This window comes from Caretta caretta, chromosome 3 (genome assembly GCF_965140235.1).
Source record: "Caretta caretta isolate rCarCar2 chromosome 3, rCarCar1.hap1, whole genome shotgun sequence".
In the NCBI taxonomy this organism is placed as follows: domain Eukaryota; kingdom Metazoa; phylum Chordata; order Testudines; family Cheloniidae; genus Caretta; species Caretta caretta.
The window spans coordinates 118204773-118231065 of record NC_134208.1 but is presented as its reverse complement, the minus strand read 5'-3'; the positions used below and the strand labels follow the sequence as shown (position 1 = coordinate 118231065).

Below are 26293 nucleotides of genomic sequence, written 5' to 3'. Positions count from 1 at the left end.
CTGCACTTTAGATCTCGTACTATTACATTTGTGGAGGTGTTATAACCTATTTTTCAGTGTCGGGTATGACGAAGGTTCATGGTTGGCTCTTAATCCATATCTTCGTGCCAAATGTTTTTATTAAGTCATTCTGGTTAAAGCCAAATTAAGTTACATCATTACCTTTTTTTTTTTAACACTGATGTGACAGTACAGTTCATTTTTCTATTTATATAGCTTTCCAGGTTTTGCTGTTTTTTCTATTTTGCTTGTAATTCTAAATCTTAAACCTAGGCCATAAATAACAGAAAAATACCCATGGAAAATAATGGCAATGACTTATAACTCTAGCTGAAGATAACATTATTGGAGCCCTGGATCTTTCTTTTGTTATGTCTAAGATTTCTCTGAAAGTGAGCAATTTTAAAAATGAATTTGGTTGAGCTTTAGCCAAGATTTCTCTGGGAATGGGCTGCAGGTCTTTAAATCATCATTTCTCCCATGGGATGTCTTTCACTCAGTACGATGTTGTGCTCTGATACTGTCTGCCTCTATTGGTTACATGTTTGTCTTGCTGGTGAAAACTCTGCAGTTAGAAATCCTGCTTCAATCTAGACCTATAAATCCCAGAGTGCATTGCTGCTTGCTGTCTATATCGCAACCTGGATTAAAACCTACATGAACAGCTGTGCAGTTCACCCCTGTCTGTTTTTCGTAGCATTATTTACAGGGCCTGATGTTCGCTAGCCTTTTTCACTGGAGTGTGAAACTGTGGCTGTATTTTTCTCATTTAAATTGTCATGCTGCAGTTCAATATTAAACCTTTAGCCCTTTTCATTTTTTAATAAATTATTTGAGATTATGGAAGGATCTTATGCCTCTGTGGTGGTAAATATTCATGTATTTAGTTCTTTTAAATAACAAAGCTATGAAAAGGGTAAATAGTTTCTTTTTTACAACGACAAAAAAGTTGATATTTGCCTAAGGCTCTGCATCATCAGCCCTATAGGCCCTACAGCATGGGACATAGGAATGGCAGTTTCCCTCTATTGCCCTGCTAATGCATACTATCCAGAAAGTCTGCCTCTAACTGTTTCACTACCACAGATGCTGCCTCACCAGTTGTAGCAGTGGTTGGAGCACCAGTGTAGACAGGGCCCATGCATTCTTGCTACTGTGGTGGCTAAACCTGCTTGGTATAGATGCAGTCTAAGGGGTGAGAGGTACTTCAGTCTGGATAGCCATTCAATTAATTCAAAATGACAAGTATGCCAGTGCTGGTCAAGGTGGTAAGTTTTATCAGGGGTGGTCAAACTGCAAGCTGCTTGCAGCTCTTTTACAGTTAAAGTGGGGCTTGCGGAGCCCCACATACTGTGTTGCCCCTCCCCCCCCCCAATTCTTCGCTTACCAGACTGCGGGAAGGGGGAGACTCAGAGCTTCTACCCTGCAGCAGGGTGGTGGGGCTAGGGGCTTCTGCCAGAGATGACTGTGCCTGCTGAGTATGTGTGGTGGGGGTGGGGGGCACAATTTAAAGGCTCACCCCCCCCCCCAACAGCTTGAGCCCCTCCCCCACCCTCAGTGGCCCCTCCCTGCAGCTCCCAGGTGTTAGCTCTGTGTGGAGAGACAGTGGCAAACAGCTGGCAGCTGTAAGGAGAGCTCCATGGGGAGAGGCAGCAGCAAAAGCAGTTCCTCTCCCTACTGCCGCAGCTCCCAGCTTGCCGGCTGCAGCACCTGCCATGCAAGGAGGGGGCCCGGTGGCATCCTTTAACTAAGCGGGGCCAGCAAACCCTGACAAAAATCTGGGGGAGGCATGTGACCCCCTGCTCACCCCTCCCCCCACCAACGTCGCTTCTGGCTTTTGCCAGTGGGGATGGGGGCTGTCTCGGGGCTCCAGCTGCAATGGGGCTGGACCCCCGGCAGGCGTGCTCTGGCTCTTGAATTTCTGAAGATTGCTGCATGCGGTTCAGAGGGTCCGTAAATTTGGCCACCCTGTTATATTCAAAGCTTTTGGTTTTATCTTGTAATAGAGTTATGGGTGAATGTGAACTATATGGATTTAATTTCTGGGCAAACTTTAATAAATAGTATACCAGACCCTCGCTAGAACACGCGTCTATACAGCGCAAATTCGCAAATAATGCAGCAATGGCCATGGATCCCAAATTTAATTACTTTAATTGCAATTCATTTTAACGCGGTCCCTGCTATAATGCGGTACCGTGCATGGATCCCAAATCCTGAGTTCTAGCGAGGGTCTGGTGTATTTTCAGGTCAAATATTTTTATGTACAATACAATATCCATCATATACAAGGAAAACGATTGTTGCACAAGGTGTGCACTGGGATCTAGTGGGACAGTAGGTGTCCATTAGCAAAGCTGAAGATTGGATACCTCTCCTATCCCTGTTTTGATCTGCTTGAGGAAATGAGAAGGGAGGCATTCTCCTAGGTGTGGCCAAGCTGGCAGGTAAACACTGGCAATCCTTCCAATCCCATCTCTGAATGACAAGGAGAGAGAAGAAAGAACCCATACACCAGGTCATGCTGTTCTCTGCAATGTCAGCAGCCAGTAAACCCAGACTTAATCATACAGCACCAGACCTTTGTTTGCTTCACCAAGACCTACTTAAATGATTTGACAAAAATTTGGAGGAGCTAATATGCCCATAAGTAAACTTGACCATGTAAGGTGTAGGAGTTTTATAAAAGTTATTTTTATGCAGCAGAGTGTCTATTATGGATTCTTTTTTTCCTGGCTTTTTTGTAATGTGATACTTAGGATGAGATAATGACTGTGCCATGACTGACAGTGGGGCAATTTACATGTACGGCCAAAAGCACACATTGAAAGAGGTTTGTTTATTCTGCCTGATATGCTAGAACAAGGGTCGGCAACCTTCAGCTTGTGGCCCATCAGGGTAATCCGCTGGCGGGCCGTGAGACATTTTGTTTATGTTGACCTTCTACAGGCATAGCCCGTTGCAGCTCCCAGTGGCTGCAATTCACCGTTCACAGCCAATGGGAGCTGCAAGAAGCGGCGCGGGCTGCAGGGCTGTGCTGGTCGCTGCTTCCCACAGCCTCCATTAACAGTGAACCGCGGCTACTGGGAGCTGTAGGGGGGCTGTGCCTGCGGACGGACAATGTAAACAAAATGTGTCGCGGCCCGCCAGTGGATTTCCCTGAGCGGCCACATGCCGAAGGTTGCTGACCCCTGTGCTAGAAATTTTTTCAAAGATCTCCTGGAAGCTTGTAGCTTCTTTTAGCAAATCCAAGAAGCCCTCTAAGAAATGGTGTAATCTGATGATACTCAAAGTGAGAGAGAATATTTTAGATAATTCAAGATGAATGGAAAATCAAACATAACAATTAAGAAATACCCAGGAGCAGGTGCTGAATACCTATTGCTAACTGTGATTTGCGGGTGGGGTGGGGAGGGAACATGAATTAACACTGAAATTAGTTTTAATTTGCTCCTTTAAAAACAAAACCTGTCAAAGGAACTTTTTGGTTTGCTGAAGACCTCTGTGGCTGCATCATTCCCTGACATTCCATGGGTTGCATGGGGCTAATGGTGTCAGTGATATCACTCCATAACTAGGGTCCTACCAAATTCATGACCATGAAAAATGCGTCATGGACCATGAAATCTGGTCTTTTTTGTGCTTTTACCCTATACTATACAGATTTCACAGGGAAGACCAGCATTTCTCACATTGGGAGTCCTGACCCAAAAAGGAGTAGCGGGGGGGGGCGGTTCACAGTATTGCCACCCTTACTTCTTCACTGACTTCAGAGCTGACTGGCCAGAGAGCAGCGGTTAGTGGCCAGGCACCCGGCTCTGAAGGCAGTGCATTGCCTGCACCAGAACAGAAGTAAGTGTGGCAACACCATACCCTGCCATCCCTTCTTCTGTGCTGCTGCTGGTGGCAGCACCACCTTCAGAGCTGGGCTTCCGGCCAGCAGCCGCCGCTCTCCAGCTGCTCATCTCTGAAGGCAGCCCTGCCACCAACAGCAAGGCAGAAGTAAGGGTAGCAGTATCGCATCCCCCACCCCCCCCACCGCCAATAACCTTGAGGGACGCCCCCCCTCCCCCACAACTCCCTTTTGGGTCAGGACCACTACAATTACAACACTGTGAAATTTCAGATGTAAATAGTTGAAATCCATGAAATTTATGTTTTTTAAAATCCTACGGCCATGAAATTGACTAAAATCCAACCATGAATTCTGTAACAGCACTTCCCCTGTGCTGCAGCCTGCCTCTGTTAGAGCCAGCTGACTCTCTCTTCTGAGCTGGCTCTGTCGTACCTCCCTCTAATATATCTCTTCAACCCTATGGCACTCAGCTACTTCAGTCTGAGCTGCTTCTGTAGCTTCACAGAGCTGGCTTGCAGCTTTTCTAGGTCCAGTTCCCTTTTCCATCTACCTGCTATGGTGCCCCTAAGCCTACTTGCTGCTTCCCTACTCTGTCACTCTGTCTATCTTAATGATGCCACATGGTCCCTATAACCTCTACAACTTCCATTCCTTTCAGTCCTGGAGTTGTTAAAATGAATTAATGGGGTTAAATGATGATAATTAATGAAAACATAATATCAAATATAAGAAACCAACACTACGGTATCACCAAAACATGGGATAAGTGAGGCTCTTAGCCAAGGAGTGACCTTTAAAACCAGTAGAGGATTGGATCGAGAGAGATTCTTCCCCCTCCAGGGGTGGTTTCCCAATGGTAGGTGTCAGTGCTGCAGTAAATGCTGAAGTAATGGAGCAGAGTAAGACTGTAATATCCTCAGTTATGAAGGTCAGATTTTTACAACCTCAGAATGTTTACTTGAAAGTGACAAGGAAACAGATAAGGCTTTGGCAGTCAACATGAGACCTAAAATGCTATTCAAAGTGTTAGGTGTCCGCTTAATTGGTTTCTCCAGTTAGCACTAGAGTTCAGCTATTCTTTTACAGCCAGATGCTATATTAGTGTTAACAGCTTTAGCATACCAGATAATTCGTTTTACAGAAGGGAAACTAGGTACAAGTTTCTAAGTTTTCAGCTCATTTCCATGCTATGTCCTAATTAAATTGTCTGATATCGGCCCAGCATACAGATTAAGCAAAACAAATCACTGTTGCATATATATGTGTTTATGTTGTGTTGACAAACCTTTTTGTCCTCCAATATTCCTAGAATCAAATTTATCATTTCATTGCTGAGTGTCTGGTCTTTTAAATAGTGGACATTTTTAATTCCCTGTGCACAGTGAACTGTTGGCTAAGGCTGGGACCCAACTTTATATTTTCCTTTTAATAGTTCTCTAGGTTTCTTTTTATGATTCAGAATAATCTCCTTAATCATGAGAAATTGAGACTGGAAACTAGCTATAATCGTCTAATGACTGGTATCAGTATGAATCCGTAGACTCAAATATTGTCCTAATTTTCTTGCATGGATACAGAATATCAAGTAACTCCTGGGATGTTTTGAGTGGTGATGAAGGGCTATTGTAGACAAGAGAGTCTAGACTGTTCTGAGCATCTGTTGCACATCCCCACACGTCCCAAAAGTAAGGGGAAAGATTTGTACATTTTAAATAGATACTTTAGGATTCCTTGGAGGGTTTTCAGGATATTAGTAACATGAACCTGACTAGGATTTTTTTTTTAAATAACTGGAAAAGAGGTTAGCTCTTATGCGTAGCCTCTTTGGTTTTTAGTACACATTATAAAGCTATATCCCATATAATCATTATCTAGTATAATCCCTTTTTCCATATCCCATACCTCGCTGAGTGCTGCTTGAGGTTCTAGAGCAGTGGTGCCCATACTTTTCCTGTCTCATCCCCCCCCCCCCCCCCCGCCCAAGACTGGAAGCTGTCTGCCCCTCTCCATTCATGCACAGCTGGCTCAGCAGAGCTTGGGCTGAAGGTAGAGCTGGGGGCTGAACTGGGGATGACGACAGAACTGGCCAGCTGTTGGAGCAGTGGGTAGAGTGGAACTGTAGCTGGAGGTGGAGCTGTGCCCTGGCCCAGAGTTGGGCTGGGGCTAACCTGGGCCCTGTTGCATGCGCCCCACTTCCTATGGAGGCTGACACAAACCCCATCACATGCCCCCTTGTCCCCCATGGTAGCTGAACCAGACCCTACTGCGTGCCCCCTGAATGTTTCTCCATTTGCCCGCCCCCCTTAGTGGTGCGCCCCACAGTTTAGGGACCACTGTTCTAGAGACATATTTGAAGTGGGTTTATAACATTGAATATAGACTCTTTCCAACTTCATATTCTGAATTGCATTTTATGAGACGCAAGAGGAGTTCTAGTTATACTGAAGAAAACTAGCTTGCTTTTCCAAATGGGCTACATTTTTTCTAAATTACAGGGGTATACATTGAGAGTAACTCCATTGAAATCAATGGAGTTAACTATTTAGTGTGACTGAGATCAGAATCTGGCCCTGGATGTGATACTGAATGATTCATTAATTTGCCATAAGCTAGTCTAACTTTTTTTTTTTTATAAAGTTGCCTTGCCACATACCGTACAGGTAATATTTTGCCCTTCCTACCACGTGTATTCTGTGTAGCTTTGATGCTACTGTCCATTGTGTAAATCTGCTGAAACTGAACTGGAAAGCAGGAGATAGAATATTGTATTCCTTTTGAAGTGCCCTGTATCTAAAAAGTATCTGAAGAACTAAGCTTTCTGAAAAATCCAAGTTCTCTGAAACATCCAGGTTCTGCAGATGGAGAAAACTGAAGTGTATAAGAGAATCTCTGCATTGCACAAACTAATATATAAAGCTGATAGAATCAGGAACATTTCAGATGGTTGGAGGAGATGGAATGTTGCTGATATAGCAAGATTCCCATCACATGATGTATTTGAATGCTGTTTTTGAAGATGTTTTCCAAATTCTTTTGTTAACCAGATTTACATGAGTTTGTCTGAAATTTCTTTTGCCCTATTATGGGAACATGAGCTCTTTTGGCTTACATACCATACATAAATATTTCATTCACACTGTGGAAAATTAAACAATAGACTATAAATCTGCTTGCAATCTCAATTAAAATATAAAAAATCTCTCACATGTTCCTTAGTGCAAAAAAGAAAAAAAATCAGTGTGAATACTTGCTATAAAAGTGTTTGGGTTTCAAGGTCTTCGTTTTCTGATTTTTTTTCATAAAAATTATTACCTTTTCATGACTTTGGTCTTAAGCGTGTTTCCCTCTATGAACAATCCTTGTGCCTTGGGGTTGACTGTTTTGGATTAATAGCCATATAATTTGGTAGCATTATTTCAGTTTACAAATATTCTCGTGTAGTGACCATGAAAGTATTGTTCTTAAGGGTTATTGTGAAAAGCACAGGATCTTTCTTTTAAATACATATTTTCAGAAATAGATGTTGAGTGATGATATATATTCAAGAGGAGGAAAATGTGAATAGGGAAAAGCCCCAAGGAAACTGAAAGGCACAATTCTATTTCTCATGGGGATGTGCACATTAATGTGTCTGGTGTCTCTTTGTGTAGAGTTCATTTATATATATATAAATTGCATTGCATATATATATAAAGCCAAAGAATCCGTCAAGAAAACTGGGTCAGCACCCAGGACAGATACTAGGAACACGAATATTGTATCCAAGAAATTTTGAAGAAAATTTTTTAGCAGTCCAAGTAAAATTTAGTTGCTTGAGGTGTCTGTACAATTTGTAATGGAAACTATGGACTTCCAATGGGAAGTGATGATGGGAAACAGTGGTCTACAGGACAAGCATTAAAAATGGGGAATGCCAAGTATGTGTACTGTATATTAGCCTCGGTTTAGATTTGTTTAAATCTAGATTTGAATATTTTAAACAATGAAAGCCAGATTTTCTGGGAAAATAGTTTGCATACCCCAAAGGGGAATTTGGCACACACAGGAGAAAGCAAACACTGGACTCAATTTTCAGAACCCTCAAGAACTTGCCAAAATAGACTGCAATTTTAATAGGAGACAGAGCACTGGGAAATTTGTGCTCAGCCAACTTGCATCTGGGCACTAATGCAGGTGTTGGCAGCACAAAACAGCTTGATTTTTTTTTTTAAGCACATGTATGTCAATAGTCGTGTGTGAGTACATCCACTCAGGGTTTGACATATCACAACAACTAAGCATGCACAGTTCTTGGAAGGGGAGAGACTGCCTAATCCCAGTGGTGCCCATTGCTGCTGTTCATTGCTGGTAGGGTGCCACCAGAGCAGGTTGAGTGCATTAAACAAGTTTCAGCCCACAAGAGCTTGCAATCTGCAAGGATCCTGTGGCTAGAAATTGTACGGCAGTAGTCACTTTATACTTTGCTGCTGTTGTATGAACACATTGCATTTGACTTGCAAAGTCATCTTTAATTTTCTCACAGATATGGGTGTGGCAAGTCAATGTGTCTGGAACACTTGGTTTTTTGTCACCTGTCGCAAGTTGATGAGTGTACTCCGTACTCTCATCTTTCCTCGTTCCTTTTAGTTCAGGATATTATTACTGTTTCCATTGGTGATGTGTGGAACCCCCAGGCCAATCTCCATGAAAAAGGAAAAATAAATATTAACACTAAACTCTTGAAAACATATTGATACATTCTTGTCAACAGTTACAGTATATGTTATACAATTGTCATATACATGGGCTATATTTCAAATATGTAGTTCTCATGTGTCTAGCCGTGTATTTCGTCAGTCACACCGATGCATCTATGTAAAGCTGACTGAATCAGGGTGATTTGTTTTCCTTTATTCTGTTTAATTATGTCTACAAATTGGAGAAGGACATTAAGAGGACCCCATCAACTTTAAAAACACTTCTGTTCGAATATTTTTTTTACCTTTGTCATAAATATAAAGGGAAGGGTAAACCCCTTTAAAGAGGAAAAATCCTCTCACCTGTAAAGGGTTAAGAAGCTAAAGGTAACCTCGCTGGCACCTGACCAAAATGACCAATGAGAAGACAAGATACTTTCAAAAGCTGGGAGGAGGGAGAGAAACAAAGGGTCTGTGTCTGTCGGTACGCTGCTTTTGCCGGGATGGAGTCTTAGAACTTTTAGAAAGTAATCTAGCTAGGTATGTGTTAGATTATGATTTCTTTAAATGGCTGGGAAAAGAACTGTGCTGAATAGAATGACTATTTCTGTCTGTGTGTCTTTTTTGTAACTTAAGGTTTTGCCTAGAGGGATTCTCTATGTTTTGAATCTAATTACCCTGTAAGGTATCTACCATCCTGATTTTACAGAGGTGATTCCTTTACTTCTATTTCTATTAAAAGTCTTCTTGTAAGAAAACTGAATGCTTTTTCATTGTTCTCAGATCCAAGGGTTTGGGTCTGTGGTCACCTATGCAAATTGGTGAGGATTTTTACCAAACCTTTCCCAGGAAGTGGGGTGCAAGGGCTGGGAGGATTTTGGGGGGAAAGACGTATCCAAACTACGTTTCCCAGTAAACCCAGTTAGAGTTTGGTGATGGCAGTGGTTATTCCAAGGGCAAAGGATAAAATTAATTTGTACCTTGGGGAAGTTTTAACCTAAGCTGGTAAAAGTAAGCTTAGGAGGTTTTCATGCAGGTCCCCACATCTGTACCCTAGAGTTCAGAGTGGGGGAGGAACCTTGACAACCTTCTATTCTTACAACTAGCATCTAAGATTGTTATAATTGTAAGGCATTAGAGAAGAGATTTTTTTTCTTCATTTGATTCCATGATGTATAGTTGATTTTCATGAGTTCCTTGTCATAGTCAGTTTCCTCTGTTTTTAAAGATCTTGCATGTAGCAACAAGAGATGGAATTTATTTATTTTTGTAAAACTAGGAAAATTATAATTGTAAAAATCAACAAGGGAACTCAGATAGCAGGTGTTGTACCTGGTACTACTTTTAAATATTTTCTTTTTAAATATAAAAACAAAGCTAACTAGATTTCATGTTGACTTTGGGCTTCAACTTTTGCAATGGGGAATGGATGATTCAGGGAATGATAGTATATGCAATTTGTCTCCTATAAATCATGGAAATATTGAGACATGTCAAACATCTTGATTACTTTGACTTTATATTGCTTCCCTTCCTTTCAGCGTGGTGTTTTTCTGTTTTTTAGACTGAACTTTTTTCAAAGTATGACGGGCCTTGATTTTTCTTGCTTCCTATAAAGCACATCACTTATCTTGGCTGCTAAATAGTATAGATTGTTACTTGCTGTGTTCTTCTGTAAGGGTCTTGGGTCAATCCTAATAACCGATTCAGGGTGGACAGAACACCAGTTGCAGCAGGCCTTGTTCCCCAGTTGAAAATATCCCACTAAGGAGTGCAGTCCTCCACTAATCTGAAGTGAAGGGGAGTATATCTACTTGGGCACACTCCTGGAGCGTGCACTCAATTGAGAGTATGTTCCAAGTTAGACATGTGTCTGTTTTGCAGACCAGACTGTTTGGTGCACCTGTTCCCTTTTTTGCCAATATGCAACCTGATGTAAGGTGGTGTTTGCTTGATAATCTAATGCTACATATATTGGTGACAGCATTTCTTTGTGGTGTTTACAATAAAACAAAAATTCTAATTGGCTTGTCTTTCACGCTCTTGGTAGGCTTGGATGATTGCCTGCAGCAGTATGTCCCCAAATTTGAACGGGAGAAGATAAATGGTGAACAGCTGTTACAGATTTCACATCAAGATCTTGAAGAGTTGGGTATCTCACGAATTGGACACCAGGAACTGGTTCTGGAGGCGGTGGATCTTCTCTGTGCACTGGTCAGTTATTCAGTGAACATACAGGTGGTTTAAGAAACTTACTGTGTTGAAAATGAAATAGTAGCAGATTGTTTAATTCAAATCAGTGCCATCTCAGAAGTGTTTGCATATTTTTCCCGCCTGTTAACATACTAAATCCTTGGTTCTCAAACTTTTTTACTGGTAATCCCTTTCACACGGCAAGCCTGAGTGTGACCCCCATTATAAACTTTTTTTTTTTTTTTTACATATTTAACACCGTTATAAATGCTGGATGCAAAGTGAGGTTTGGGGTGGAGGCTGACAGCTCGCGACTTCCCCCATGTAATAACTTCACGACCCGCTAAGGGGTCCCAACCCCCAGTTTGAGAACCCCTGTACTAAATTATGGGTTACATTTGAAGAATGAAGTTATTTGAGTGGCACTAAGGTAAAATCACATGGTTCCTGTCACTGTACACATTACCGAGAAAATAACTTTCAAGTATAGTGCATTGATCATAAAAAATGACATTGTGGAAATGGCAGTTGTTAATAATTGTTGATATAAACTGGATTAGGCTAGCCACATCTCTTCTCCATAAACTAGCAAAACTATAGAACTCTGTACTCTTATAGATAATTTATAAAAAGACCTTTTAAAAATGATTTAAGGAATATTTTGATGGTAGGACTATTAAAAAAAAAAAATCATTGTATCTGAAATTTCAGCTGTTTCCCTCCTTCCCTTTGTATAATTGTATGTATGGGTTTTAAATGTAGACCTGCTCTGGAATGAATGCATAAATTGCTGTCTGTATTGGTGGTACAGTATTACAGATACAGTTTATTTAAAAGCCATGATTTGGACACACTTTGAGTACGTGTTTGATGTAATGCTATGAGCTAGAGCCAGAAATATATACAATTACATCACTGAGAATGGTGGGAAAGAATGCTCAGCAATTCTTTTGCCATTACTGGCCTACATTCCATTCATTATGTAACGTTTGCTGCACTGAGTGTATTCTTCTTAAAATGGACAGAGCTTTTACTCCATGTGAAATGTGCTATTCTTGTTTCAGAAAGATGGTACAGAGATCATTTGTACTCGATTAAACCAACGACAAACGGGATATCCTATAACAAAGCAACTGTGTTTCATCAACAGAATTTATAAATATTTTGTTCAAATACTTCAGCCAAAACATTTGTACAATAGCAAAGGCTTTTTTCCTAAATATTTTTGTATATCAATATTTTTTAACGTTAATCTTCACTTAACGGAAGAACTGAAACATAACTCATGCTGTGGGGATGGGGTATAGTGTGTCAGGCAAGGGAGAGAGTCTGGTGAATTCACAAATGTACTGTATATTGGCCTGAGTGAAATAATGGATGTGGCAGCCACCCTAAGGCATTTTTTCCTTACTATTATAATATGAGAATAAAACAAAGCTGGATGACTGCCAGAACCTAAAGCTGTTTTATCTCCTACAATTTCCTCCTAATTTCCTTTGTAGACAAAAGTTTTGACCTCAGGCCCATTTCTGGAAATACTTTTGTGTAGTACAGTTCAAGTTAATGCATTAGACAGAGTTCATATGCTGTAACTAAAATGTCCTTGTTCTTTTTTTGGGTAGAGGGAATTTTGGGGGGAGGTGTTCCTGTGTTTTAGCTTTGTCTTTTGTCGTCACCTTAATTTCTTTTTTGAGTTTTAGGAAAGGCATTATTGTATCAAATCAGCCTTAATTTTGTGCTCCAGTGTTTCTGCTTCATGTTTGGATGTAAGTCAGCTTTTCATGGCTTTGCTAGCGCTTTCACTTTTCATATGAAGGAGAAGGTCTCCTCCTCCTCCTCCTCCTCCACCTCCTCCCTCCCCCTTCCCCCCCTTACCATCCCAAGGTCCTTCAGATACAGTTTTATGCATTAATGCATTCTGGTATTTTGTGCTGAAGTGACTTTTTCCCCCTAACCCCCGAATTAAAAAGCCAAAAAACAATCCATAATTACTGTTAGAAGCATACTTTTATGAAGACTTCTTCCACCTCCCACAATCTACTCCTACGTGACCTGGCACATAGTAAATGCAACTGGGCTTATACCCCACAACGTGGCCTTCTCAGGAACTTGGTGCTTTATTCCCACTCTGAGCCTTTATAAAAGATTGCTCTTTTCCCCCAGTCCTGCCTAGCATGTTTTTTTTCTTGACCTCTTTCAAGAGTGTCCTCTGGTTCCACTGCATACCACAAGAACTCCTGTGACCCCGAAAGAAAGAAAGAAAGGAAAGTTGCCTTTGAAGCATCTTTCTCCTTAAATGGTCGCCAGATTGTCAACCTCTGAGATTTTTCTAGGCCCATCCAGCCACTGAATACAGGAGAGTCTGAGGCTAAGATGTCACTGTGGAAAGGACATCAAAGAAAATCTAAAGGAGGACCACATTGAAGGATGAGAGCTAATGATATTAAAAGGACACTGTCAACTTGAAAATAACTTCCATCTGTAAATGTTGTCTGTTGCTGTAGTAAACCACCCCTAAGATAGTATAAGTGAAAATTAGAGTAGATCTATTTTTTCTGTTTGTTTATGTTGTTCATTTGACAGTTCATTGTGCAAAATCAGTTTTGTGTTTTGATTGTATATCCTCCCCCTAGCCTTTTCAGAAGGGTGTTTATCAAGAACACCTGCAGCAGTACTGTAACTGAAGAGACAACAGGCAAGTGTGTGCTCTGAGGAAAAGGGCGAGGGGCTCCCCTCTGAGCATGTATGTTTGTTGCTCTTGAGCCTGCCTAAAATACCCTTCTCAACAGGTAGATGGGGCAGAAAAAACTTTTTTTTTTTTCTTTAAACCTTGGATTAAAAGGGTGTTCTGTCAGAAAATGAACTTTAAAAAAAAAATCAAATTGAGTATCTCTGGCTTTCCATACATTAAAGTGGGGAGCAGACACTTTAGTTGACTGAAATTTTAAAGGGACATACACTTGCTTTTTAAACTCCAGTTAAACCACAGAAATGGTGGCACAAATTTAAAAGTGAAGATGTCACCATGAAGCAGAATTGTGCAAAAATCACGTGGAAAGGTGGTAAACTTGTGGAACATTTTGCCGAGGATATGACTAGACTTTGGCATAGGTTCAGTGAATGAAGAACAGTGCAGGCATTAATGGGAAATAATAGCTTCATCTTTAGTTTGCTCTTGGGATTAGGGTCCCAAATTCTCCTGTAGCTTATAATACTCCTATATATGTTAAAGCGCAGACTAGATCTTCAACCATGGTAGAAAGATGCAGATGTTTTTTGTTTTTTTTTTCTCTACCTTAGAGTTGAGGGATCTTGGTGTGGTGGATCTGCCTTTGTTAGTTTTGCCTGATAGGGCAAACTCCTCCCTCATGCTGTAGCAATGCTTGTGATGTTGTATCAGTGTGGTGCAGTACAATGTAATTATATTTGGCGTGTCGTCGTCTTCAGCATCATGTGACATGCATGATCTGATCAGTTTTTCACAAGACCACCAAATCAAGTTGTATGATGATGGCATTTTAGAGGATTCCAGTGCAAAGTGACAACATATAAGTAGTTCTTGCAGAATTGACCTGAAAAATTAAAGATGAAGGTCAGGCTTGACAAAGCCCTGGCTGGGATGATTTAGTTGGGGATTGGTCCTGCTTTGAGCAGGGGGTTGGACTAGATGACCTCCTGAGGTCCCTTCCAACCCTGATATTCTATGAACCAAAAATACCAGGATGGATAGCAATCTTTGTTTTAGGTTAAGTGTATGCTGCTGTGCTTGTGCTGTAACTGTCTATGTATATAAATTTATAACTTAAGTTTGTGGAGGTTTCGAGCCCACAACTTACCCCAGCACTATATTCACTTTAACATTTTGATGCTGAAGGAAATTGGAATCAATGTATATTCAGAATTTACACTTTTTTGGATCTTTTGCCCTCTTCCACCCCCACCCCCCCCACACTTTATTAAGAAGTCTCCAGTTGAAAATTATTTTTTTAAATGTCATCTACCTCTATGTCAGTTACCTTAACTCAACTAGTTGTCAGATCAGTGTAGTGTTTAGCAGACTGTTGTCTCTGTAAACTATAACGTGGTTTGGTGGCGGAGTGGGGGAAGTAGACGCACTTTGAGGTGTCTTATTTAAACTGTACCCTTACATGTGTCTTCCCAAATTAATGAATAATCAGATAGGAATTTTTGACATAATGTGCTCCCAAGGGCCCACTTCTTTGTGTGTGTTGATGAAAAATAAAGTTTGTTGATGTATTGAACTAGAAAACAGTTTGCATATACATAAGCAACACAACTTTTTTCTTGAAATAATAAACAGTTAAAACATTAATGTCGGGTTGTATTAAACTTTTTTTTTTTTTTAAAGCAAAAAGCTAAATTTTTGGGGCTTCAGCTACTTGCCAAACATCAGCGACTGATACTTGGTATAAATAGGGAGGGGTAGCATAACTGGAGCATGGGACTGGGAACCAGCAATTCCTGGATTCTAATCCTGACTCTAACTCCTTTGGTGGCCTCTGGTGAGTCACTTAATCGGTTCTTAAAGATGGAGAAACTAAAATGAAGTGGATTATATTTAGCCAGCTCCTGGCGGTGTTGAAGATTGACTGACTGATATTTGTAAAACGTTTTGAAGATTAAAAACATTAATTCACATGAAAGAAGTTCTGATTAAATCAAAGAAGTAATTGGAGGGAGATCAAGCATCAGAATAACGTAGGTGTTCAGATCCCATGGTATTAGGTGCAGAATGGGAACTCAGATAGCGTGGAACGGAATTAAATCCAATTTGGAAACCCTCATTTTCCCATAAAACCTGTATGAGAGGGTGATTTTCTTTCAAACAGTTGTGCAGTAGCTGGTGGTTCTTCGAGTTGAGTCTCTATGGGTGCTGCACTGTAGGTATGGCTGTGTGCCTGCGCTGCTGATCAGAGAACTTCGGTAGCAGTGTCCGTTGGGCTCACACGTGCTCTGTCGTTGTCCTCAGTTGCTTTTCAAGCTAGCTCCACCCCTAGCTAGAGATGGAGCCGTTGCTGTATGTTTGCGGATCGTTAACATTCTTATTTTGCTAAAATTTAGCTTCCCTTGAAGCCTCTTTTTTTTCTTTCCTTGTTCCATTTTATTTGGCCATGCCTTTTAAAAAACAACAAACCAAACTGAAAAGAAGAAAGGACTCTGTTCTTTTGTCAACCTCTGTTGCAGGGGGGAGGGGGGAAGACATTTCCCACACAAGGGTATGCCTGGCTCTCTGGACTTCGAGAAGTGCTGCACTTGCAACAAGGCAATCCCAGTCATGGACAAGCAATCCCAGTGCATCTACTGCCTCGGCGAGGGCCTCATCCAGCAGAAGTGTTCCCTCTGCCATCAGCTCCACCTGAGATCCCACTTGGACAGAGAGCACCTCCAAAAATCATCTTTATGGAAGCAGCTCTCTGATGAGCATGAGTCTTCCCCTCAGTCTTAGACTTTGAAGGATAGGGGGTCTAAGAAATGGTCCAGGGACTCCCCACTTTTTTTTAAACCTCTGAGAGGAGTTCCCTCAGCGAGAACCGGGATAGCTGAAAGTTATTGCCATCTCACTTGGTATCCTCGGCACTGCCAACACCGAGACTACAATTCAGCACCCATGCCTCACAGTGACCATCGGTATCTGGTACTGCTGTAGGTCCATGGACCCTTTGGGCATGGAAACCGAATCTTCGATACTGAGAAATAAGGGCAAATGCCCTAAAATGCTCCTGGTATGTGTGCTGACATTGGTAATGCCAGCGATAATAGCCTACCAGGCACTGGAGAGACCAGTACAGGCAAGGTCTCCATCTCGCCCAATACCGGGACACTCGGTACCACTAGAATTCCATCAAGCTGGTGATCTAGGCATGATGGAGGCACCCAACTCTCTGCCCCTCGATACTGAGTTCATGGCACCAAGCCATTGCTGGGCACGGGTATGTCCCTTCAATCATGCCATGCCCTCCCCCACTATCAAGTGAGGGATTGGATAGTGAACCGGACGGCGTATTGCAGTACTCCTCTCGAGTGCCATATGGACCTACTATCAGTAGGGTCTGGGAATGTACCAGCAGATGGCACCACCACCATCTTGGTACAGCCACCAGTGGGCAAGCCCATCAGGCCCTATGGCACCACAGTGGCCATACTGGGACTGCTGGGTGGCACACTGACAGCCTGCCTCATGAGCTTCAAGCATCACCTACAACCCTCCAAGCACGCTCCCTCAGCCACAGCATTGAAGGTTTCAGAGCCTCAAGAGACAGAGGAGCAAGAAGGGGATATGGAGGAGGAGGAGATAACACCTAAAGCCATATCTTCCTCTTTGCTGGATGAAGTGGTCATGCCTGCATCACCATCTGTGGCAGATGACTTCCACCTGTCTCAGGAGCAGGGGAAAAGAGTAGCAGATACCCTCCACATACCATTGGAGGAGATCAGACACGCACCACCAGCTCATTGTCATCCTCCACTTTTTGTCCTTTTAAAAAATCAGCCTCCCAATCAATAAAGCGATCTTAGAACTGGCTAAAACGGCGTGCCAAACCCTGGCACCGATAGCCTCAATGTGCAAGTGGGTAGACAAGAAATATTATGTCCCCACAAAGGAATCAGTTTTTTCTCCTACCCACCACCCAGTTCCATCGTGGTGGATGCTGTGACAACAACAACATCGTGCTAGGGGAGCACCCTATGGCAGAGACTGGAAGTGCCTCGATGTCCTTGATAGGAAATGGTATTCCTAGGCCACCTTAAACCTTCTCTTCAATGTTTGTCCAACCACCTGCCCTAAACACCACTTTTGACAGGCGGGTCGAGGCATCACAAGACCACTCCCTACTACTGTCTGTGACCATGCACCAATTTGACTACTGTTTGGCAGCGTTCCACAGTAAATAATGTGGGACAGATAGGTCCTAGAGATTATCAGTTCCAGGTACTCCATCCAGTTCACCTTTCTACACCCCCACAACACCCTTCCCCTGCCTCTTCAGGAACCCTTTTCATAAGAGTCTACTATGTCAGGAGGTAGGTCAACTCCTACAGTTAGGAGCTATAGAACAGGTACCTCAGCATCTACGAGGCAAGGAGTTCTGCTGTCTTTACTTCCCAATGCACAAAAGGAAGGGAGGTTGGAGACCTATCCTGGGCATCAGAGCTCTCAACAAGTTTTTTGAGGATCAGAAGTTCAAGATGGTCAGTTTATCAATGATTAGTCCATCGTTGGAACAGGGAGACTGGTTTTCAGCCTGCAGGACGCCTACTTTCATATTTCAATATTACTGGCTTACAGACGGTTTCTCAGATTTATTTTGGAACATGACCATTACTAATACAGAGTCCTCCCCCTTCAGACTTTGATTAGCCCTGAGAGTATATTTTCCCAGTTCTCTCAGTGGTAGCCACTCATCTACACTTACAAGAAATAATGATCTACACTTATCTGGATGATTGTCTCCTCAGAGCCTAGTTGCTCCAGGAGGCTTGTCAAGCCACCGACTTCATGATATGCTTGTTCACAGGTCTGGGCCTTCAGCTCAACACCAAAGCCTTCCTACCTCAAGACAGGTTCCTATCCCTGGTGTTACTCATAGATCCAGCTCAGTACAGACCTCAAATACCAGCCAGACTCTGCCTCCAACTCCAGGGGCATATGGTGCGAGCACAGCTGTGATACCGGATGCCCGAGTCCACATGCGATGCCTACAGCTATGGTTCAGTTCAGTTTACAGGCTGAATAGAGACAGTGTGAACAAACCCTGTCACTACCTACCAGGATCAAAAACTGCCTGGCCTGGTGGAAGAACCCAGCCAATGCATGCAAAGGGATTCCCTTCTTACAGGTGTCACCATCGTCGCTCCTTATCACCGACGTATTGCGCAGAGGATGGAGCGCGGATCTGAACAGCCATGCAATGCAAAGCAAATGGTCACCTGTGGAGATATTCTTACATATCAATCTCCTTGAATTGAGAGTTGTCAGGAATGCCTGCGCCCATTTCCTCCCACTGAGAGCAGGATCACATACGAAGATCCTAATGGACAACATAGCCTGCATGTACTACGTGAACCGCCAGGAAGGGGCAAGGTCACCCGCTCTATGCACGGACGCGATTAGGCTATGGACCTGGTATAGCTCTCACGTCACCTTGTCCGCAGCTTACCTCCCGGGCTCGCAGAACTCGATAGTGGACAAGCTCACTGGCAAATTTCTGCATGATCACAAATTACAGATGCATCTGTCAGTTCTTCGCGACTTGTTCTCACAGTGGGGAACACAGTTCAGACCTGTTTGCCACTTACCAGAACAAGAAGTATCCAAGATACTACCCCAGGGTGGAGATTGGACAGCACTCTCTGTGAGATCCTCTCCTTCTCCCCTGGGACAAGGACCTTCTTTACGCTTTCCTTCCATTTCCCCTTCTGCTGAAGATCCTGCTAAAGGTAGTGGGATGGAGCTCACATAATCCTGATTTGCTCCTACTTGGCCAAGACAGACCCGGTACCCTTACCTGATGCAGCTCGTGATGTGCTTGCTGATCTCCCTTCTGAGCTCTCTGCACCTCCTCTCACAGGACAAAGCATACATCCCAACTTGGGGATACTCTGCCTCAAAGCATGGCTCCTACATGGTTCCAGCACCTAGAAAGGTCATGCTGAAGGGAAGTGCAAGAAGTTCTGTAACACAGTAGAAAGTCCTTCAGGCAAAGCAGTTACCTGCAGAGGTGGTTTCAGATTTGGTGCATGTCTTAACAAATCTTTCCAGTGTCAGCAGCTCTTCCACATATTCTGGAATATGCTCTGACCCTTAAAAATTGGGGTTTTCCCTGAGCTCTCTCAGGGTCCACTTAGCAGCCATCACAATGTTTCTCCGACCCATAGAGGGATACTCAGTACTATCGCATCCAATGACCAAAAGGTTCCTTAAGGGTATAACTAACCTCTTCCCTCAACTTTGATTTTCTACCCCTCATGGAACCTAGACCTGGTACTGAAAAGGCTGACCAGACCCCCCTTTGAGCCTATGGCTACCTGTTCACTGACATACCTATCGGTGAAAACGGCCTTTCTGATAGCAATCACCTCGGCTAGAAGAATAGGGGAGATAGCAGCTTTGATGGTGCATCGCCCTTACACAGTATTCTTCCCAGGCAAGGTTACACTCAGGTCGCATCCAAAGTTCATTCCTAAGATAACATCGTCATTTCATATGAATCAGTCTATCCACCTTTCCATCTTCTACTCCAAGCCTCACCGAGACAACAGGGAAGCCATACTGCATACCTTAGATGTTAGGAGAGCCCTTGCATCCTACCTCAATAGGACACAAAGCTTCAGGAAGTCCCCTAAACTATTCCTCTCCATGGTGGAAAGATCAAAGGGTTCAGCAATATCAGCCCAAAGACACTCTAAGTGGGTCTCGAATTGCATCAGACAGTGCTACCAAATTTGTAACATGACCCCCTCCAGACTCTATCCATACACATTCCACAAGATTGATCTCCTCATCTGTCACCTTCTTTAAGGATGTCCCTATTGCAGATATCTGCAGAGTGGTGATGTGGGTGTCTGCTCACATCTTCACAGGTCACTGGGGACTCCACCTCTAATGCCATCTTTGGCTTCACAGTACTGTCATCTGTGACTGACTCAACTCCGAAGTCCCAACCCTCCAAAAAGGTTGCAGCTTGGTAGTCACCTACAATGGTGCATCCATCGAGGAGTGTCCCTAAGAAGTTATTACTCATCATCATCCGATGAAGTGAGCTGTAGCTCACGAAAGCTCATGCTCAAATAAATTGGTTAGTCTCTAAGGTGCCACAAGTACTCCTTTTCTTTTTGCGAATACAGACTAACACGGCTGTTACTCTGAAACCTGTCATTACTCACCTTGTTCAGTAATGATGGTGGTTCGAGATGTGTGTCCCTGTGAGTGTTCCACAACCCGCCCTCCTCCCCTCTACTTTGGAGTACTTCTTTGACTGTGGTAGAGAAGGAAGTGAGGACAGTTAGCCCACACGCACTGACTAGTCTCATGGCGCAGCATAGGCCCAACAGACACTGATACCAAAGTTCTCCGATAAGCAGCGCAGGGAAGCAGACACACCTACAATGGGGCACTCGTAGGGTTGCACATCTCGAAGAACCATTGTTGCTGCACAAAGTGAGTGACTTCTTCGCGTGCAATGGTGATAATTGCTTGCACTAATTAGGCATGCAGTTGCATTCTCGTTTTTATGCATCTGAGTGCATGCCTGAGTGCTTGAAACTCAGGCCTTGGGAATTCTGCAGTTGTCCCTCACCCTGCCTCATCTGAAAGGATCACAGCTCTTTATCGAGTGGTTCTAACCATCTAATAACTTGTTTGAGTAAGTTGCTCTCCTTATGGGTTAAAAGGGCCTATAATGTTTTCAGTCCCGAGTGAAGGGATATTCTGTTTGCCCTCTTCCCTTGCCAGAGTAATTAGGCTTTTATACTCTTCTAGGACGCTGCTATTTTCACGTTCTTGTGGCTGCAGGAACTGGCTTGGCACTCAGAGCTGGTGGTGAGGAAGCAGCACACCAAAAACAAACAATATTGCAGCATCGTGTAAGAGGATGAAAAAACTTGGCTGCAAGAAACTCATCAAAATGATCGTCTCTTGTTTTTGTTTTACTTTAACATGAATGTACATGTTACAGAATGTAATGCTCAGACTTTTATTATTAAAGCCAGAAATTTTCCTGCTCTGGGATGACGGAAAACTTAAGGATATCCTCTGCTGTTGGAAGGGTGTTGTTTCTTAGACCACATCCTCTCTCATCTCAGCAACACCTCTCTAGCTGTACTCTAGATACCATGTGCTCCCTTGTCAAGTGCTCTAGTAGACTTTTGCAGTGTATACCCGCTGGACTGTGGCCAGAACTGGGAGGTAGTTTTAAAGGCAATTTGGTGGCTGAAAAATGCCAGTATGTTTTAGCTTTGTGGATTCCTGAGGGGAGTTCTATAGGCTTTTTTTGTGGGTGGGGTGTTTTCTTTTAAAATAAAATAAATAAATAAAAAGTTCCCTGTCACTTGTGCTACAGCTTTTTCAGTCCATGGTATCCCAGACTTCATTATGCACATTTGACCAGGAAAGCCAGGGAGTACATGAAACTTGAGTAGAGTGGAGCACAACAATCTGCATAAGAGATCCTAGATCAGGAATATTGCCAGTAAAGCTGGATCACGGATCATGTAAGCTTAATGGAGTGGGAAGAGGTGTTTTTGAAGGCCATAAGGGGGCTTCTGGGAGAAATGCTGTGATTGAGGGGAGGGGAGGAAGTGGTAGCGGCATGAGATTTGTACGGGGACAAGTGGTTTGTTGTCTCTCATCTCTTACAAATCAGTATAGATACAAAGTGCAGTTGAAAATCATCAGAAGGCTTTCCCCATTCCTAGCACGTGTTCTAGCCCATCATGTCTCTGTAATAACTTCTTGAGTTGCAGTGTAGTTTTTTTTTTTTGTTTTGTTTTTCTTTCTAAATAATCTTTGTGCTAGAGTGGTGCCCTTGAGCTGTGTCTAAACAGAGGTTTTTGTAAATTCCAGTGTTGCCCTGGCATTAGTGTAGCTCCAACTCCGAGCATAGCTAGTCTGTGCTAGGGCTTCTGCCATTGCTAGGGATGGTGGAAATTCATCTGGGCAATAGCAGTGATGGGAGAATTTCACAAAGATCTCAAGTACAGATAAGACCCTAAAGACTAGGGTCAAGCTTTTTCAAACATGACTAGTGATTTTGGGTACCCCTGTTTTTCGGTGCTCAACCTGAAAAAGGGACTTTATTTTTCAGAAAGTGCTGAGGGACCTATTTGCCCTCTGAAAATCAAGCTTCTTTAAGATGTCTCCAGTGAGGCATCCCAAATTATTAATCACATTTGAAAATGTTGGCCTTAACCTCTGTCTACAGAACAGATACAGCATGGGTTTTGTAACTGACATTTGGACTGAGACAAACTGATTTTGCGTAAGCCAACTGGATTCTAATTTTTGTTACTAGTGACTTGGGTGCATTTGAACTCGCGACCTAGATGTTACAGGTTCTCTCTGTATTATCACTCTCCTGAGTGATCTAGTATTCCATAGGTTTTACCTTTTGGGATGGGGGGAAGGGACTTGAAAGGCAATTTTCACTCTTTCATGCATAGTGTTGATGCTGTCCATACACTTGCAAATAAATGCCCTTTCCTAGTAGGGGAACACTTACCTCAGAAGTGTTATAATTTCACAGTCAAAACCCTAGTGTAAATATTTAATCCTATCTGTTGCCTGGTAGTTCAGCTTTTGTCCCTCAGCAGGTTTAAACTTCCCCCTCTTTTTTGTTGTGAGTGGAACATAGCTATGCTGCTTCTGGTTTTCCACCATAGTACTGGGAGCAGCCAGACTTCCATTACCTTTAAAGGGAGAAAAGTGAAATCAACGCTGCTGTGTTCCATTAAGAATCAAGTGATGTGATGGGATTTTGGGCCCTAATATTCTGAGATTGAGTTCCCTCAACTCCCAGTGACTTCAGTGGAAATTGATGAGGTTTGTCGCATAGTAAAGTCAGGCCTTCAGTCAGGTAGCTTTTGTCTCCGTGGCATTCTGCAGCTGGAAATGGAACCCTGCTGCATCTGAACGTTCAGAAATCTATGGACTGCTTTTCAAATCTTTGCATCTGGGACAGCACCTACACCTGCTTTCCAAACCAGTTACCTACACACCCACAACAGGATTTGGGGACTTCCTGCATTGTCTAGGAGTTAAGAGCACTGAGGATAACTGGGATTAATAGCATACTTTCAAATGCCTAATATAGATTAGAGACTGCATTTCACAGAGCAGGTTGTCCAATGGTGTCTGGTTCAATCAAGTTGCTTTTTTCCCAAACAATTTTTCTTTTGTCAAGAGAGTAATTATAAGCAGTACTCTGGATCTTCCATCCCAAATAGCTAATTGCACCACAAAACAGACTTAGATGGGATCTCTATATTGACTTACAAAACTATTTAAAAAAAATCTTTTTTTTTTTTTTTGCAGAATTATGGCCTTGAAACAGACAATATGAAGAACTTGGTTCTCAAATTGCGAGCTTCTTCCAACAACCTGCAGAATTGCATCAGCAGCCGGAGGAAAAATTCGAATTATGATGGAAAAACCTCACACAAACCCCCCAATGAATTCCTCACCTCAGTGGTGGAGCTCATTGGTGCTGCTAAGGCCTTGCTAGCATGGTTGGACAGGTATGAGATTGGTACTCTCATTTAAAAAAAAAAAAAAATCCATATGGTCACTTGTGTTAGTGAAATGAATGTTTTCGGCTTCCAAAGGCAGCTTCTAGAGTGATGTCTGGATGTAAATGTCTCTGTTCCCACCCAGACCACCACTTTATTTAAATCTTAGGATGTCGGTAATTAGCAAGTTGAATTGCCAGGCCGTTGGTGGCTGCAGGGCATAGGGTGATGATACTTCTAAAATCAATGGATTTTGACCAGTGTTTACAGTGATTGGAAACTCTCTCTCCTCCTCCACACCCCCCACCCCAAAATTTCCCTAGTTCAGACAGGGCTTTAAAGAAAATTCCCCATTCTCCCCGCCCCCTTATACAGATGCAACTTTCTGCTCCACCCCCTCACACAAAATGATTGTCTAAAAAACAGTCATTTGTTAACGTGGCTTTAATTTTTGACTGAATTTGCTCCTTTCCCAAATGTGTGCTTCAGTGGCCTGGAAAAAGACAGGCAGCAAGAAAGACTCCTTTGCTTTTCCTTACACGGGCTAGGGTTGCTCTGTGACAGCTGCTGCGGAAACAGACAGGCAGCTGAGCAGATAGTGTCCAAGCAGTGATGCTGGGACAGGATAAGAGAGGATTGTAAATTCTCTCGCATGTTGCCAGCTTTCCTAGGGACCCAGCTTGTGGGGAGGGAAGTCAGAAGGAGATCATGGGGAGGAAGAGCTGTTATCCCATGAATGGCCCTCCTGTCACTGTCAGGTGGTGTTCCCTGGCAGTAGCTTGCTCTTCTCACTTGGTCCTTTCCTGCGGTCACTGCCAGCCCCCACCAACTTTCCTGTCTGCTAGCCCCAGCAGCAAGATGGCTGACTTATCCAACTTTGAGCCCAGTCAGTGTTTTGGAACTCTTTCCCTTCTCTCCCTGCCCCTCATAAAGTAGCAGGTGGGGCTGAGGTGCCCCCTCAACAGCTCTCTAAAGCGGTCTCCTTTAAGGGAGGGTATAATCACTGAGCTAGAATTGAGTCCTTTGTAAACAGTGCTGAAAGGTTAGCAGCTGTTCAGATTTACCTCTTAGAGGAAAGCAAGCCATTACAGAGGCTGATCTTGGCTGAGATATTTTTCATGATAAAGAATACACTTGTTATAAGGGTAGTTTGTTGCTCACCATATTGGTGCACTTGTGTTAAAAGGCACTTTAGTCTATTTACTGCAGCTACGGTTATTCCGATTACATTTTTACTGTGTTAACGGGATAGTTCCAGCATGTCTCAGGTTTGCTATCTGACCTGCAACTGTGTAAATCTATGTGCTGTGCCCATTAACAGCCAGAGTTGGAAGCCGAGAGGGCTTTTCATTCTAAGGGGATTTTGTCTTGTTACAGGGCCCCATTTACAGGGATTGCTGACTTCTCAGCGACAAAGAACAGAATCATTCAGCTCTGCTTGGATCTCACTACCACAGTTCAGAAGGTCAGTTGACTTTTTCCCTCCTCCCCGCTTTTCTTCTCACCTCTCCAAAAAAAGGAAGGAAGGTGGGTGGCTGGGGAAATAACTGTGTGCTAGTTATGTGCAACTTGTTAATGAGGAAAACATATGCTGGAGTACCATACACGTGATAATGAGCAAGTGCATGCTGGCTGCTACCAACTTTGGTCACTCTGTTCTCCTGCAGTTGAGATTTTTGTTTAGTTAATTTCAAAACTTCTCAGCAATGTTGAGCTAGGTGTCTCCCATTTTAAAGTCCATTAGTGTTTTCATTAACTTTAAGAGTTGGGTTTGGCCCTGGAATAGCTGCTTTGAATTTGAAAACCTGAAAGCTGTTTTTTTAACTCCAGTTAGAATCAACGTTAGTAACTTGTTTTAATAAATACAATAGCAATTCAAATTATACCCTGGAAGAGAGCAGTAGCCGCTGGGTGTGGACTGCAACAGGTGACTGGAAGAGCTGCCTTTTCCTCACGTTTCTGTTTCCACCAGGCTGACTTCCACAATGTTTTATTAAAAATTAACTATTAGCTGTGATTGGCCAAAATCGTAATGGCTAGAGGGTCATTTGGCATGTAAGTGACTTTCAGCAGACCAACTCATTTCATGCTTTGGGTATAGCTGGGGTCAGAGTGGCTGGCTCCCACTCTCCTTCGATGCCTCAGTACGTACCATACTGTGATATGCAGCTCCCACTGATGCCTGCTGGAGAATGGAACTCCCTTGTAGAAGATGGTCAGGTAAGTGGTGTGTGTTGGGGATTTTATTGTGGGGGTTTTTTTGTAGGTGGGATGAAATCTGTGGCATGGACTTGTGCACTTAGTGTGTGAGGAAAAAGCTATG

The 26293-nt window shown here is 42.9% G+C and overlaps 1 protein-coding gene across 5 annotated transcripts in view; it reads left to right on the top strand.

Annotated features, from left to right (window-relative positions):
* Positions 1–26293, top strand: part of CNKSR3 (CNKSR family member 3) — a 101892-nt gene that overhangs the window by 41658 nt on the left and 33941 nt on the right. For all 5 annotated transcript variants that reach the window (XM_048844184.2, XM_048844185.2, XM_048844187.2 and 2 more), the window contains 3 exons: positions 10583–10746; positions 23777–23979; positions 25348–25435. In XM_048844184.2, coding sequence (XP_048700141.1) covers positions 10583–10746; positions 23777–23979; positions 25348–25435 — 455 coding nt within the window. The remainder of the gene's footprint in view (positions 1–10582; positions 10747–23776; positions 23980–25347; positions 25436–26293) is intronic.